This window comes from Alternaria viburni (assembly GCF_023758015.1).
Source record: "Alternaria viburni strain BMP 2772 chromosome Unknown scaffold_1, whole genome shotgun sequence".
Classification (NCBI taxonomy): Eukaryota; Fungi; Ascomycota; class Dothideomycetes; order Pleosporales; family Pleosporaceae; genus Alternaria; species Alternaria viburni.
Window position 1 is genome coordinate 681,762 of NW_026055770.1, and position 16,041 is coordinate 697,802.

General features: G+C 53.1%; 7 protein-coding genes across 7 annotated transcripts; 3 read left to right on the top strand and 4 right to left on the bottom strand.

The window, feature by feature from the left end:
- Nucleotides 1–318: 318 nt before the first annotated feature.
- On the top strand, nt 319–1,316 carry J4E79_000245 (uncharacterized protein; the record flags this gene model as incomplete). The annotated part of the gene is made up of 3 exons (XM_049349162.1): nt 319–353; nt 402–601; nt 667–1,316. The coding sequence occupies 3 exons, from the start codon at nt 319–321 to the stop codon at nt 1,314–1,316; spliced, it is 885 nt and encodes a 294-aa protein (XP_049215949.1).
- Nucleotides 1,317–1,674: 358 nt separating this feature from the next.
- On the bottom strand, nt 1,675–2,119 carry J4E79_000246 (uncharacterized protein; the record flags this gene model as incomplete). The annotated part of the gene is made up of 2 exons (XM_049349163.1): nt 1,675–1,779; nt 1,868–2,119. 2 exons carry the CDS (start codon nt 2,117–2,119, stop codon nt 1,675–1,677), a joined length of 357 nt encoding a protein of 118 aa, XP_049215950.1.
- A 561-nt stretch (nt 2,120–2,680) lies between these two features.
- On the top strand, nt 2,681–4,312 carry ARO8 (Aromatic/aminoadipate aminotransferase 1; the record flags this gene model as incomplete). The annotated part of the gene is made up of 3 exons (XM_049349164.1): nt 2,681–2,861; nt 2,908–3,970; nt 4,018–4,312. The coding sequence occupies 3 exons, from the start codon at nt 2,681–2,683 to the stop codon at nt 4,310–4,312; spliced, it is 1,539 nt and encodes a 512-aa protein (XP_049215951.1).
- A 253-nt stretch (nt 4,313–4,565) lies between these two features.
- Nucleotides 4,566–5,235, top strand: J4E79_000248 (uncharacterized protein; the record flags this gene model as incomplete). Its single annotated transcript, XM_049349165.1, has 2 exons — nt 4,566–4,743; nt 4,799–5,235. The coding sequence occupies 2 exons, from the start codon at nt 4,566–4,568 to the stop codon at nt 5,233–5,235; spliced, it is 615 nt and encodes a 204-aa protein (XP_049215952.1).
- A 247-nt stretch (nt 5,236–5,482) lies between these two features.
- On the bottom strand, nt 5,483–6,080 carry J4E79_000249 (uncharacterized protein; the record flags this gene model as incomplete). Its single annotated transcript, XM_049349166.1, has 2 exons — nt 5,483–5,756; nt 5,818–6,080. 2 exons carry the CDS (start codon nt 6,078–6,080, stop codon nt 5,483–5,485), a joined length of 537 nt encoding a protein of 178 aa, XP_049215953.1.
- A 2,223-nt stretch (nt 6,081–8,303) lies between these two features.
- On the bottom strand, nt 8,304–12,949 carry J4E79_000250 (uncharacterized protein; the record flags this gene model as incomplete). The annotated part of the gene is made up of 6 exons (XM_049349167.1): nt 8,304–9,211; nt 9,265–9,489; nt 9,826–10,151; nt 10,203–11,604; nt 11,668–12,067; nt 12,572–12,949. The coding sequence occupies 6 exons, from the start codon at nt 12,947–12,949 to the stop codon at nt 8,304–8,306; spliced, it is 3,639 nt and encodes a 1,212-aa protein (XP_049215954.1).
- Nucleotides 12,950–13,670: 721 nt separating this feature from the next.
- On the bottom strand, nt 13,671–15,782 carry J4E79_000251 (uncharacterized protein; the record flags this gene model as incomplete). The annotated part of the gene is made up of 4 exons (XM_049349168.1): nt 13,671–14,908; nt 14,955–15,257; nt 15,424–15,664; nt 15,735–15,782. 4 exons carry the CDS (start codon nt 15,780–15,782, stop codon nt 13,671–13,673), a joined length of 1,830 nt encoding a protein of 609 aa, XP_049215955.1.
- Nucleotides 15,783–16,041: the final 259 nt, after the last annotated feature.

Here is a 16,041-nt window from a genome sequence, read left to right on the forward strand (position 1 = left end):
GCTCAGACACGATCATCATGGTATCCTGTACTTGACCGAAAGTATGGTTCTGTTCTATTTTCGTGTGTGACGGTACTTGGGTATCTGTTTGACGTTTGCGGCACAGTGCAGAAAGCTGCATGTTCAGAAGACGTGTCTGGATGCCACAGGCAGAAAAATCATGCTGTACTACACCAGGCGCATACTACATGTATGCGAATGCACTGTACGACCCCGCATTGAAGGCGCGTAATCTCTCAAAATATGTATAGCAGAATGCCTCCAACATGTACCTACCTAGGTCGCTAGGCACTTCAGAGGTATTCAGAAAGTGCGAAGATGGGTGATCCATCAGAGTCATGTTCCTTTGAGGAGTAAGTACGTAATACCAGTCACTTAACGTGGTGACTGACAGTGTATAGTCTCATCCAATCGAAGCTGTTCACCTTCTACATCGGCAAGGAGAAGAAAGCATTCGTTGTGCACTCTAAAGCGGTCGCCGCGACCTCATGGCATTTTCACGCACTTGTGAACAATGGCATGGTACAGTCGCAAGAAAGGTCCGTAGAGTATCCGGACATGGAGCCGGATGACTTTGCTCGATTTGTCGAGTACTCATATCGTTAGTAATTAACTATGTACGAATAGCATGTGAGACAAACACTGACTTCGTACACGCATATTTAGGTTACGATTACACTGCACCGCCTTGGACCCTGGATGAGGGCGCAGTGAAGAAGGACGATTTCGATGGGGCTGCCTACGATGATGAGGTCCCACCGGCAGATGACTGGGAAGTTTCACCAGACGGAGAACCGGAAGTAGTTCTATGCGGTGAGGAAGTCTCGGATTCAGACTTCAACCAAGCAACTGGTAGATTGCGCCAACGCTTCCGCCAGCGCGAATACCTCATGTTGCAAGAGCCTAAGACCATAATGCTTGAACGCTTTCAGCCAACAGAGAACTCCGCGGCAGAACAAGATTTCATGCCTATCTTCTTAGCGCACGCACGTCTCTATACCTTCGCCTGCATGCGTCTCATCGACCCTCTCAAGCGCCTAGCTCTACACAAGCTCCACCAAACCCTCCTCAAGTTCAAGCTCTACGATCGACGAGTTGGTGATGTGGTTGAATTGGCCAGATACGCATATGACAACGGCGAGGACAGAAAGCCTGATGGAACCATAGAAGATCTCAGAAAGCTGGTCGTGGAGTACATAGCCTGTGAAGTGTCGACCATCGGGAAGCATGAAGCGTTTGCTCCTCTGTTGCAAGAGGGCGGAGAGTTTGTGGTAGACTTCTGGCGTATCATCGCTAAGGAGAATCTGTCTTTGTAGAGGAGGTTTAAATGGCAGTAGAACTAGTCATCTCTTTTGTCTGCAAATGCGAAACCTTCTCGTGAGCGTCTTGTCTTCTATGCTACGGAAGCCTTGTCGGTGATAATTCCATGTATTTCTGGTCTCGAACGCTTATTCTCAAAGCCGTCAATCTAGCATTCCCCAGTAATGTTGCGGCAGGGGGTAAATTGGCCGTTGCTGTACATCGTCCAAGCAGATGGCATAATCCCGGGGGGATGCGAGTGCCTGCCTGGATTTTGTCGCACACTTGGACCCCCTTCGACGCCTCAGTATGTGCAGCCTCAAACAATAGCGACGGCTCTGTGTGTTTGCATGATTGTCCTTTCCATGCAATCGCTCAGGGTGCCGTCATGACAAACGCTGTCATAGCTTTCACCGCGTCACCATCATGCGCGCGCAACAGCTCCGTAGCCTTCGGCTTTGTAAGTTCAAGTTCGGAGACCTGTTCGTCCGACTGTCAGTCTATGCCCAGTGATTCCAACATGTCTGCACATCCATCTCTTTGCGCATCTATTCCAAGGTGAACGTACCAGCAGGTTAACATCGGCTGCCTCGATCTTAACATTCTTCTTCTCGCCCTCCTTCTTGTCCTTTACATTCAGCCCCTTCATCGCCTTGTCTAGTGCCTTGCCATCCACTTCTTTCTTCGGCCCATTCTCGCCTTCTTGGGGCGCGTCGAGGGTGGAGAGGGCGGCGGCGGCTTTGCGGTCATCGGCTGTGCTCGTGGGTGCGTGCGGGTCGGCGGCGCCTTCTTGGACGGTGGAGGGTTGGGGCTCGGCCATTGTGGATGTCGCGAGTAGAGTGATACAATTTTGAAGGCTGACAGAGCGCAGAGGGGGTATAGAGGGCTTGTATAGGCGACGGAAGATGGAGAGACAATGACGACAGTGGATTGGAGAGCTGATGGTTGTGGGGTAGCTAAGGATTATGGAAATGTGGCCAATGGGAAAAGAGAGTGGCCGCCATTGGTTGACTTTCTCGAGTTATGCACGCTTCTAATTCCTACATTCTTGCACAAAACCTCGCATCAGGCAGGAACATAGATCTTACACACAAATACCAACGCAGAAGCGGCGATATACTCGCTACACACCTATCAGCATACTCACGGTAAGTTTGCTGTGTTACGTCATGAAGTATTGCGCACGCAGTCCGCTTTTCGTTGCAGATTTTGTACCTTGAGTCATGTGTTTGCGTCCTTTGGTCACGTCTCCTTGCAGGCGAACCCTTGCCGAACTGCCATATTAACAAGTGACTCAAAGGTGATCTTCCGCGTCGCAACTAGACAGCCCTGAACTAGTCAAGAAGTGTACCTAGGCACATCAACTGGAAGAGAACACATTATGGACAACGAAGGGCACGCAAAATTAACCGACTACGTTTCCCAATTCATGGCAGCAACCAGTGGCCAAACACAATCGCAACCAACTCCGTCGACGATGAGCGCAAACTCGACACAACTGCCGGAAAGGCCAAAGCAAGAAGCTGAGACAGATGCCGGCTCTCAAGAATGGTCACCAGCTTGTAAGAGGGACCATGGACGCTCATGCTGCCGTACTAACGATTACAGCCTGGAGGTCAAAGCCCATCAAGCAAGTCGTCACATATGAAGATCAAGCAGCAGTATCTTCTGCGCTGACCAAGCTATCGAGTCTGCCACCAATCGTTACACCAACAGAGATCGCGCGACTCAAGGCCAGTCTCCGCGATGCTGCACTTGGAAAGTCGTTCCTGTTGCAAGGAGGCGACTGCGCCGAGTTGTTCTCTTACTGCGCGGACAACCCCATCGATGCAAAGATCAAGCTTCTGCTGCAAATGAGTTTGGTACTGATTTGGGGTTCAAACAAGCCCGTCATTCGCATTGGCCGTATAGCCGGACAGTATGCTAAGCCCAGATCGAGCCCGACTGAGATGCTGAACGGCAAGGAGGTTCCCAGCTTCCGCGGCGATATCCTCAATGGATACGATCCTGACGCTCGAAGGGTTGACCCTGAGAGGCTGGTCAGTGCCTACTTCCATTCGGCGACGACACTGAACTACATCCGTGGACAGCTAGCAAGTGGTATTGCTGATCTGCACAATCCTCTGGACTGGGAATTGGGTCACGTTCGGGACGAGGAACTACAAACCAAGTACTCGAAAATCGTCCACAGCATCTCTGACTCGTTGCGCTTCATGAAGACTATTGGGGCGGACACATCAGGTCAGCTGCAGACAGTAGACCTGTTCACCAGCCACGAAGGTCTCGTTCTGGAGTACGAGCAGAGCTTGACACGGAGACTCAAGCACCCTTCAGGCTACAAGCCTTCCCAGGCCTCAAATGACGGCAAGGGCTGGTACAATACGTCTGCTCATTTCATCTGGATCGGAGACCGAACTCGTCAAATCGACGGAGGTCACGTTGAGTACTTCCGCGGTATTGAGAACCCTATTGGTATCAAGGTTGGTCCTTCCATGAAGAACGACGAGCTCGTAGAACTACTCGACATCGTCAACCCGAACAAGGAGATTGGCAAGATTACATTGATCACGCGATATGGTGCGGACAAGGTTGAGTCGATGCTTGGAGCGCACATCGAAGCTGTCAAGAGCAGCGGACACGTTGTAGTGTGGCAGTGCGATCCCATGCACGGGTAAGTCGTCTTGGTACGCAATCTTTCATCCACTAATGTGTCGATAGCAACACGCGCAGCACGCCTACTGGCATCAAGACCCGCTCTTTCAACAGCATCTTCTCTGAGCTCTCATCAGCACTCAAGATTCACAAGCAGCACGGGTCCTTCCTCGGTGGCATGCACCTGGAACTCACCGGCGATGCAGTTACGGAATGCACTGGCGGAAGTGAAGGACTTGTGGACGAGGATCTAAGCCTGAACTATACCACATACTGCGATCCCAGGTTGAACGAGAAGCAGGCGTTGGAGTTGGCATTCCTGGTCGCAGGACACTACCGTGCCGACGAAAAGCTCCTATAGGCCAGAATAGCCCTTGGTAGATTAAGCATGTCACGATGTGTTTGAAAATGAAATTACGATTCGTTGCAGCCTTCGCAAGCATCGCCCAAAGTAGTAAACCCTTTTCATGACGCGGGAGATCTCCACTACATCATCAAAGTGGTCCAAGCTTCACAAAGTCCCATACGTGCATCTTATCTGCCCCCCCCCGTTATCACCACGCATCTCAACATTCTGCAACTACCCCACACTCGACGTATTCCCAACAGAGATAATGGGCTCTTCGGCTTCCAAAGGCGCAAAGGCGGCTGGCTCTGCTGCTCGTAAATACCCTACCAGAGCCCCTACAAATACTACAACACGGGCTCCCGCGCCTTCCGCACCCGCACAGGATCCTATAAAGGGACCGACTGTCCATCCCGAGGTGCAGGCTACTGGAGAGAAGACCGAGGGTATGTATCCACACGCTTTCAGCACATGGGGACACGAAACTGATTTCTAGTTTAGCTGTTTTACAAGATGCCCGCGACCCTGCCTTTGCATCTCGCCTGAGCAGTCTGGGTGCTGTCCAACCGAATCCTCATTTCTCGCCTTCGTCTGCCTCGCAATTCGACCCTCGCCGCAATACCTCGCCGAATCTTCCCTCCGATACGATGATGCAATCGCCACCGCAGTCTGCGTTCCCCGACCCGCGCAATAACCCTGTACTCCGGGTACTGGAGGCGAGACAACGGATAGCAGACCAGGCAGAAGATGAGTTGCGAGACGTTGGTAGAAGAGGGTTCCAGGGAAGAACGTATGTGGATGCTGGTGTCATAACGTTGGCGATGATGAGACGAAGCAAGGGAGAGCCCGATGCGAGGATTGAAGACGCATTGGGAATCAAGAGGGGGAGACTGAGTGTGCTGGGCAAAGGCACGGTGGAGGCCGTAGCCTTGGGTTGAGCGGGCGATATGAAAGACGTCACAACACACGACATATCTGAAGGCGAATTGAGCGGCACCGAATGGCCAGTCGAGATCGAATTCGACCCGCAAAAGAGCGTACATATGTACATACGAAACGAGAACGAAAGAAGACTGTCAACACCAAGCTCAACCCTCCCAACCGATGCAATGCGTTACCAAGTCGTTACCCAAACGCCAAACCAACACCGGAACAAATGCAGGAAACTACCAATTTTGTGCGCCATCATGATTCGTCGTGGTCGGCGTTCTCGTGGATGAAGTTGTTCATCGCCATCAGCGCCTCTTTCAGACACTCTTGGTCAACCTCGAGGCCGTCGCGCAACATTTCGTCGTAGCCGATGCGGACGACACCGCCGGTGCCCATACGCGCCCGCTTCTGGTTCCATCTCCGAGCGACTTCCCATCGCTTACGGGTTTGTGTGAAGGGCGGGCATGAATCGGCAATCTCCCTGCTTTCGCGCAGGACCGTGAGGGCGTTGAGGACGTTGAGGAATATACTATACGCGACAGTCAGTAATCACTTCATACAACGCAAACACGTTTCGCTCGACAACGTACCCTTGTGTAAGCTCTAGGTCATGATCCCATCCATACGCCACGGTACTGAAGCTGTTCCCCTGTGCCACGATATCCAAGAATATGAACAACGACTCTTCCACACTTATGTCGGTAGTAATGGTTGATGCGACATTTGCGAGGATCCAGTCGGAGAGTTCGAAGAAAGTCTTCTGGTCCATGTGCGCGAAGCCGACGAAGCGCTCCGGAACGGTGAACATGAGCGACATGGCACGTCGCGCACCCATGGCCTCTATACAATCCATTTGGTCGGGGAGATGTGAAGTGCGTCGAGAAAGACCGAGACGTGTGGTTGAAAGTGGATGTGGTGATGTGCCGGCAGCGTGCCCAGATGGTTGGTTGGTTGGTGGGTGGGTGATGGAAAGCGGAGTCGGGAAGACGTCAGGTGAGAAATGAGGAGTAAGGCTGAGAATGGATGATGAACAGATCCAGCTGCATGCAACACTGCGGATACCGGCAAGGGAGAATACCCAATTCCAACAACACAAACCCCTTGATTACTGCAGTTAATTCTTCCGCGGAACAATTCAGACAAAAGTGACGAGCGAGTCTAGACACGCCTCAGGAGAACGGACAGACAAGGTGAGGTTTGGCAGAATGGGCTTGCTACCGACGTTTGCTCCAAGCTTTTGTTACGCAGGCCAGCTGAAGGGCAAGTGAAGCGCGCCATCATTTGCGCGAGTTGGACAGTGGGGCCGTTGTCCGTGTTGCAGCACCTACCTGGGTCCTGCTGATGCGTGAAGCGTCGTCGTCTGACATGTGAAAGTGGGTGCACGCTCCAGCCGCGTACAATGACATCAGCATCCAATCACACGGGGTGGATCCAGACCTCGTTGCGGCATGCGCGACGCCGGAGATGAACGTCTCCGTGGGCTCTTGTTCCGCCGTCTTGCTTCTTTCATTTCACGTGGATAGTAGTATTGCATCCTCCTTGTACGTATGTACTGCTCCTCTCGCGCAGCAGACGGGACGCGCGCCGAACTACACACCACGCACACCACAGCTTGAATCCGCGGCGTGGGCGCGAAGGTTGGCCGAGCGTGTGGCTAGTGCAGCAACGAGTGGGTGGAGCACCGGTTGCGGAGCAAAGAGGCTAAATGTAGCAGGTGCGTTCCCTTTCTGGTGCAAGCTTGGCCCGCGTCTGTGTCTCGGGTATTTTCGTCGCTTCCCATGTTCGGCTTCAGATGCGCATCGGAGCCAAGGGGGGGTGGGTAAAAAAGAAAGACGTTTTGTTGACGTAGGTATTGTTCTTTCCGTTCAACGACGGTGATGTATGTCATGGGCTGGGCTATGGGCGAAGACGCGCCTTGCGATGTATCAGGTTCAAGACACTGCCCAGCCCTGGAGATGATGCAGGTGGTGGAGCTCCCACGTGACGTTCATTTATGTCTTTACCCGCCTCTTCTTTGCACCGGGCTTAAGCAGGTGCGACACCACACACACCCTCTCTCTCTCTCTTTCAATCACTGCATCTCCGCTGCATAGCAAGTCCTACAAGATCCATCTCACCCATGACATCTCGCCGTTTCCACGCGTTCCTGTCGCATCTCGCCCATCTCAACTACTAGCCAGGCCTTCCCCGCCCCACTCTAAACCTTAAACGCATCGGCTGTCTACAGACATACCTGTAGCACATCTCGTGCGTGGGTGCAGCGATCCGCACCGGAAGAGGCGCACGCACAGCATGGGGCGTTTGGTAAACCGAGTATGCTGAATGCCAAATTGCCATACCCCGAGTAGATAGGAGGAGTTGCGCACAGTGCATCGCGATCTCAACAGAACAGTTATGCAGGCACATACCTACTCATCGTAGAAATATTGATTAAAACCAACGGTTTTGCTTGTTCCCGCTGAGCTTACTTACCTATCACGCCTGTGCGTCAATCCCACGTCTGGATGACACCTCCAGTCTCCGGTGCTTATTCCCCCTCTTTCCCGCTACCTAAGCGTTCGATTCGATAGTCTCGGTCTCGAACGAATGTCGTTTGCTTTTCCCCGCTGTTGCAGATCGCTGGGTGTGGTTGCACTAGGAGTTGAATGGTAAGCACGCCGGTACTGGCTTGCAGCCTTTTCGCGGGTCGCGTCCCGGAGGTTGGTGCGGCCGTTGGGTGGTCTGGCAGCTCTGGACTAGGGCGGCGGTTTGGTACGGGGTGGGAGAGGGGGTGGTTTTGGTGTTGCGGGGATGCACGAGTCTGTTGTGATGCTGAAAGGAACGTCGCAGCTGCTTGCGCAGTGGCAAGGGTGACTAAGTAGGTTATGCAACTTCCATCGTTGAGGGTGCCGACATGTCTTGCGCATTTGGACTGGAAACTTCACAGGCAAATGAAACTCTTCTGTAGCAATATCTTGCTTGAAGCAATATAGAATGGGGTATTAAACACAAAAATGAACACCAAACAGACATCCCACTCACATCGTCCCTCTGATCCTTCTACCAATGTACAATCTCAGCTACTGGCGCAGAGGTCTCACTCATCATCGCTGTTAGCAATAATGGGTCGTTTTCTCTTCCTGCCAGCACCTGGTCGTGCACCACCCATCTTCGACTTCTTCTGTTTGGCCGCCTGCTTAACCGCCTGCTTAACCGCCTGCTTGACCGCAACCACCGGCGCCACATCCGACGCCCTCCTACGCGGTCGACCCGGCCCACGACGAGACCTCGTAGATCGACCGGGCGGTTCATCATCCTCGGAGGCCGGCTCAGCCACATCTTGCTCTTCGTCTTCTTGGGTATCTGGCAAGATGAACTCATCGTCTTCCGCCTCCGTGTCCTGGACGTACAGACTAGTCTGAGTGCTCTGCGACTCAATGACAGGGGGGATTTCGGGGATTTCGGGGTCGCTTGCCTCTACATCCATGCCCGTATCTGAACCTGTGGACTCGTTCCTATTGAGCCCTCCGCGCTTGGACTTTCGCACTGCCTTGCGTCCGGGTTTGCTCGTAGCTGCCTTTCGTGCTTGAAGTGTTCCAGAGCGCCTTCGTGTGGCTGGCTCCACGCCGCCCTCTTGCAGCATGGCCTCTTTCCGCTTCGCGGCTTTTGCCTCTCTGGCTTTTGCTGTGGCGGCAAGGATACGTGAGCGATCCTCGATAGGCTGGCTCAGACTGGTGAGTGACTCCCTTTTCTTCGTCTTTTGCTTGGTCTGTTTGACCGCGACGATCTTGGCATTCGGCTGTTTGAATTGCTCTGTTTTCTCCTTGGGATAGTTGTAGTTGAAGAACAGTTCGGTGCCTGCCTTGATGTCTCTGGTGGCGAAGAGCGCGATGCGAAAGACTGTGTTGCAGAGCAAGTTCTTGGGGCCGCAGTTCGTGTACTTGTCGTCGGCATTGTTGATGAAGCGTAGTTTATTACCCATGTATGTCGCATCAACTTCTTGCTCTGCATGTTGGTGTTAGCAATCCGGTTCGCGTAAAAGCAACATAGAAACTCACTCGAGTTTAGACGAAACAGATACATCGTCTTCTGGTAGTCGTATATCGTGACTCGGCGATCGCCTTCCTTAACCGAGATGGCCTCGCCAGTATATTCACCAATATACTCGCCACTCTTGATGTCCTCGCCCATATAGAGTCCAAAGCCATGCACTTCCGAATGGCCGAGCAATGTTTTCCGAGGAACACCCCGCTGTATCGCAACATTACAGCAGGTGCGTTGGACTACTTCATCGTTATAACGATTCACCGGGTCAAGGACTTCAGATGCTCCGCAAGAGCCACAAAGGTCTGCATCGCACTCTCGGTTGAATTTGACGCAGAGACATGTCTGTGTAAGACACACGCGCTTCCCTGACGCTGTTGCACAACTGCAACCAGGATAACGTCGATTGCAAGAGTGAGAGCACTTGCATGTTTTCTCACAATTAATGCCTTCTCTAAAGCACCGGCATTTCGCGTTCTCGCAGCTGCCTTCGTGCTTGCATGGGAAAAAAGGCTTCCTCTTCTCCCAATGTTGCGTTGTATCCTGGTTCAGCCACCAAGTGCTATTAAACTTACCAGGTGGCGGTTTCGCACCTTTGGGAGTAATCATCTCCGTCTCTGAACAATACTCGAAAGCGCTTGGGTTTGCAGGGAGCTTATAGTTTATGACCTTCTCAATGTCGGAGTCGGAGTCGAAATGTGCGGGCAAGGGGTCGCCGGGTTCGTTCTCATCGTCGGTGTCGTCTCTGCTAAAGTTCGACACACGGCGCGAAGTTTTGTTGTTGGAGCCTCGACGACTGGTAACATCAGTCGCCTGTGTAGCGCGTTCTTCGTCTTCCGAGTCCGTCTTCCAGGAATCCTCAGGTACTTGTCTGATCTCGCCATGAAGAAGGCAATCGTGTCTGTCAAGAAGGTCAGGATTTCGGCATCAAAATTCACGCATTGGTACTTACTGATGGCATACTCTGCACATGATCTTTTTGTACGTTGAGTGCTTGGAAGACTGCTCATGTGCAGACTTCTTCCGTATGAGACTCTGTACAGCTTTGGACTCTTGAGCCAGGTACCAGATGCTGAAATCACATTCTTTGAATACCGCTGCAGAAGCTGTTGCCGCAAGTCTCAGAGCACTCGGGATCGGCTCTTCAAGCTGTGCGACGAACTCTTCCCACTTTTTGTTTTTCCGGTCAAACAGAATAGCCTTCTTCGGCTCACCGTCTCTCTCAAACTCCTCAATGTGATATCGTGATCTTTCGAGGAGCTGTGCTTCAAACTGCTTGCTTCCATTCAAAGAGTCGTTGATTCGTACAAGGTCTTCATCCTGGGCCAGTAACCAAAACAGGATATCGTTCCACGTGATGCCTATCTCAGACAAGAATGCTTCGATGGCTTTATCATAGAACCGGCACTGTTCCTTGCGGAAGTCTAGCGGCCCCTTCTCGTCATGCGTCATCTCGTACATATAAGGAAGCGTGTCCAGCAGAACCTCGCGACCACGGTAGTCTTCGTCCTGGAAATAGGGTGTTGCGAGTAATTTTGACTCATTGTCTTTAAGAACGTTGTTCCTCAGACTGACATACTCTTTGAAAGGAGGAATCTTTGGCGCATCACTCTTGTACTTTGTAGTGGGCACGGCTAAGCCTGACTTGACCACTGTGTCCTTGGGTTTGGCTTTGATGAATGTCTCCTGACTCATATCCACGAGGCGCTTGGCGTTGGCTCTGTCGAACGGCACTTGTATAGCACGCATGTTCTCAAAGGGGGAAGTCTTCTGGATGTACTTTTCGGGTAGGATGGGCTGTTGTGGACGCTTCTGCTTACGGGACCGGGCGCGTAGGTCTTGTTCTTGAAATGTTCTCTGATTCCGCATCTTCGTCTCCATCAGGTATGCATGTAATTCATGTCGTTCCGCCACATGACGTTTCAAACACGCTTCTACAGCTGAGCGTGTAGTGACGAGCACATCCGCTTGCAGTGAGAGCTTCTTGCTTGTCCTACCACCATCGTTCTCGACAGGCACCCGAAGGTGTTCGGGTTGGATGGTTGGATGAGTACTGACGATTGTTGCCGGAGCTGGTACGTCTGGAATCATAATTTCGGGAACTGGCAATGGCGCCTCAGAGGGCCGGATCGGCTCTGCTGATGCTTCGACAGGACGCAGGGCAGTAGGGGTGGCAGAACGGGACAGTAAAGGTGTCGAGCTAATGGCACGCCCCGGTGCAGGTTCGCCAGCCTCATCGTGAGGTGGCGGTGGCGGCGATTGTGTCGGCGTTGTGCTGCGTTCCACAGGACTGGCAGCCCTGACGGATTCTTCCTCCGTCTGCGCAGGCGCGCTATCAGCAATGATACTAGTATCTATCGTTGGAGTTTTGCTTTGGCTACGACGTGTTACCACAGGCGACCCGGACCTCGACTTACTCGAGCCCAGGTCGAGAGGCTTGAAGGATAAGTTTGTTACGTCCCGATGATCAGTCGCAGACTGACGCGGTGGTCTGACAGGCAGCTGTGAACCCGAGAACCCATCATCTCTTCGTCTTACTGACTTGATGGCTTTCTGTTTCTGCGGCAGTCTTTGTATTGCTGAAAGGCTTGGCTCGGGCGACTTATTAGGCAAAGGGATAGTCATGCTGCCGCTATCATCATCCGGTGTTGCGTCGTCCGACTCCGGAATTGTATCTCCGCGACTTGAAGAGGCTTGTTCAGGTGGAGTCTCGGAGACGTTACTGGTTGGCTGAGCCGATGGATCCACGGCATGGTCCAAGTCGGGTGCGGTACGGTCGGTTGAGGCTCCGAGGGCCGACGTCGCACGGTACGTAGGCTGAGGGGAAAGATTCTCATGTCCCAGGATCGCTTGAGTGGAAACGCTCGATTCTGTACTTGGTGTTGGTGCGGCTGACGGCGAGCGGTTCAGCGGCGTGACCTTGGAGACTCCCGCACTTGGTCCCGCTCCTTGTGTGACCGATGGTCGAGGCAGGTATCGTGGTTGATAGACTGGGTTTGCTGAAGGTCCCCTTGAAAGCTCCGCACTTGGTTCCGTAGCTTGCACCACTGATGAGCTGGGCACAAAGTGTGAGTGATGATTCGGCGTTGTCGAGGGCTCTGAAGGTCCCGAAAATGGCCCCGCTGTTCGTGCGACCGATGATAGAGGTGCATGATGTGAGTGATACGCCGGAGTTGCCAGAGATTCCATGGGGAGAGAAAAGATCCGACTCGTTCTCTTAGGAGACTCAGCAGGCTTAGCTCGCTCAGGAAGCACAGCTTCGTGACGAGTAGTAGGCAAAGGAATAAAACCCTGTGGTCCCTGAATTGGGCGCTGATTCACTCTAGTACTTGCGCCTGATTGTGTTGCTTGTCCGGATACTGGCGGTTCGTCTTCATCGATTGAAAGATCAACAATCTCAACAGACTTCGTGGATGACGACGTCCGGTCTCGCGGTTTGTTTGTGAGATTGCTGTCCTTCGTACTACTATCTCCTCCAGACGTATCATTGCTCATGTTTTTCCCGTGTCTTTGTTTCGTTTGTCTCCGTGCGGCGACTTCCTTCCATGCAGCTGCAGCTTGCTGCGCGTCGGAGATCTCCTCAAGCCCATCTTGGTCAAGCGTTTGGCGATGGCGCCGTCGCACTGTAGGCGCAGGTACATAACTAGGCGGATCGTCATCCAGAGTGAAGGGAGCGTCCAGAGACCCGTCAGGTTTCATTGTTGATCACGCTGATGCGGGCTTGCCGGCGCCAGTCGACAAATTTGCGCTCTTTCAATAAGGTCATGGGAGGCGGGTCCAGATAGAGATGGCAGAAACCGTGGTCATCTGTGGTACATATAAAGCGACGTTGAGTGAGTGAGATTGGGGATAGTGTTGTGCCGACTGTGAGGCTTGATAGGCAGGCTGTGCCCGTCGCGCTAAACATACGGCAACGCGTCGGCACGTGGCTTGTATTACCCCTGCATTTACCGAAGAGGCAGTGGCGACTATTTAGCCCCACTCGACGCGACCTCCCAGGTAGAATTGCCAACACAAAAGTCAGAGTCAAGGCTCAACGCTCTGCACAGTGGAAGAACAACGCGGGGTGTGCGACAGTAATTATAATGCATTAGCGAGGGGCTTCCCCTCCTGGCCTCAGCCCAGCTCGTCAAACAAACGACAACATCGTCGGTACATGATCTATCACAAAACAACCCAATCTGCCCTTGGACATCCGACATTGAGCGGGCTCCCGACGCCCCTTCCAAGAAACAGATATACACACAACTAACCTTGCGCAGTGCAACATGATTATGTCCAACCGAGTACGTAATAACTACAGCGGCGAGCGATATAGAAACGCCATCCCTAATGAAAATGCCCGTTCACGAGTGTATGAAACGCCCTTTGAGGTTCTTACAGTCGCAGTCTACCATTAACCCATCATCATGTCCTGATCCTAGCCAAGGAAGTTTTGCTGCTGTTGCTGTCCGGGCCGTGGAAAGACACTCGTTGTGGGTACTTGGTCCAGACTCATACCCCCCATTGTCCCTTGGCTACCTGTATTCTGCCAACCCTGCCCCGTTTGCTGGTTGACAAAAGCGCTCTGCCGGAAGGGATTGGTACTGCCTGTAGCGTTCACTGTAAGGCCACCTTGTGGAGATGCGGCACTTTGCGGCGAGGGCTGCCGTGCGAATGGATTCGTGCCGGTTGGTGTTGGCTGTAAAGGCTGCTGCTGCATTGGAGCAAATGGTGATTCTTGGATCGGTGACATGGAGTAAGGTGGAGAATTGATGGGCGATTGCGACTGCGAGAAACCGGTACTTTGTTTTGCGAATGGGTTCGTGGATGACCGATTGAGCGACCCAGTGCTGGTAGGGCTAGTGAGCATTTTGGGTTCGGCGCTGGGCAGCATCGACTGTCGGAATGGGTTTGTTGACGTTTGTTGTGGTTGTAGAGGTTCGGCAATTGTGGGAATCTGCATTTGCTGCTGTTGTGAATAATCAGGCATACCATTCTGTGGTATTGAAGGCATGGTATTCTGTACACCGAAAGGTTGAGGCGAATAGCCTCCAAAGCCTGCGCCTGTAAATTGTGACTGGAGCTGGGGTGCCTGCATCTGCGGCGCCTGTGGCTGCTGCATTTGGAACGGATTGGTGCTCTGGCCATTCTGCATAGCAAAGGGCTGTTGCTGCTGTTGAGGAAAGCCCGTCTGCTGTGGAACCTGGAAGCCTGTTTGTTGGGGATACTGCTGCATCATGGGCTGCGTGGCCATTGTCTGTTGGTTGTCCTCGAGCGATGCAAAGAGGTCAATCAAGGGTGCGCTGGAAGAGGGTTTCGAGGCTGCTGCTGGCTGTTGACTGCTCGTATTGTTTGAGGGTGCATTCGCTGTGGAAGGCTTCGTATCCAAGGGTTTGCTAGCGCCATTGGTAGGCTTGCCCCCGTTCTTCTTCGCCTCCTTCTCGGCGATGTACTGTCGTCGGTTGATCTCGAAGTCCTTGTCGTTGAGATATTCTTCCAGGGATGCTGCCAGACTGGTGGGAGCATGCTTGATCTTGGGGATTTCGAGCCTTGTCGAGTGTTCGTGTGCTCTTGCAAGACTAAGGTATTGGACGACAGCTTCAGTCTGCTTGACGAATGTGCGGTATACTGCCAGCGCGCGCGTTGCGTCTGGCTTTGACAGCTCGAAATAGTGCTCTACTTTATCAATACCCTGTAAACCAAGAAGACATGGTGGACTCACCGAGTATGTTGATGGTGCCCTCGTTCATAACATGGAAGAGCACCAGTAAATCCATCGTGAGTAATCGGAACGCTGTCATGGTAATCTCGTTTTCTGGTTCGTCGTCGAAGGGCTGGCACTTGAGCAGTGATCTGATCTGGTCCTGCACACTCTCGGCTTCACGAAGAAGGCCTTTTTCCACAGTCAGCCGCTTAAGCCGCCCCTCGCCGCCGCGCACGTAGTCGACCTTGGTGGCGCCATATTCGATCGCACGTCGTAGCAGGTATTCGGAATAGGTCCGGATGTTGTGGCCCTGGGTCTGTACTATTGCACGCAATGTTAGCGCCTGGTGTATGCCCTCTGTTGCAGTCCAAATGACATCCGTCTCAAGATACAGGGCATTGGGCGACCGGGTTGCTGCCCAATTCGTGCCCGTGTTGTAGCCACATCACCCTGGCTGGGCGGCCCGGAACTGAATCTCAAGACGTACCCTCTGTAAAATGGTTGATGGCCAGCTTTCGGTGTGGGTTCTGCGCCAGGTATTTAAGCGTGACCTCGGGCTCGCCTTCTCTTATCATGAGATGTACGATGATTAAGCTCTTGAATACGATGGTCCATGTCGAGTCGCGTAGTCGGTTCGTGAGGGCGCGGAAGATCTCAGCAACACCTGCCTCGCCGGCATGCGTCGCGACGAGGATGTGCTCGACATACTTGGATTTGGGTGCCGCAAGCTATACCGTGTGTCAGTCGACCGTGATGGCGCAAAGGGAGCAGCCGGAAGGAGCGAGGGCGCATAGCTACCTTGATCTTGGTGCCGCCCTTGACACTCTTCTCAAAGGAGCTGGCCATGAGTTGCTTCGGGTCCTGTCGCTCAGACAGGTGGCTGCCCGGTTGGGCCGCGGGCTCGGTGGTGCCGTATAGCCGTCGTGCTGGCGGTGGGTGCGGGTGTCGTGGCTGATTGTCGCAATGGCTCGGGCAGTGCTAGGAGAGCATTACGGCGCGGTGGAAGGATAGGAGACGTCGCGTTATCAATAGAGGAGAGGGTGGCCCGTAGATTGCAATCCGAGGAGCATGTCCGTTATTGGAGTGGACCGGGGTAGGAGGAGTG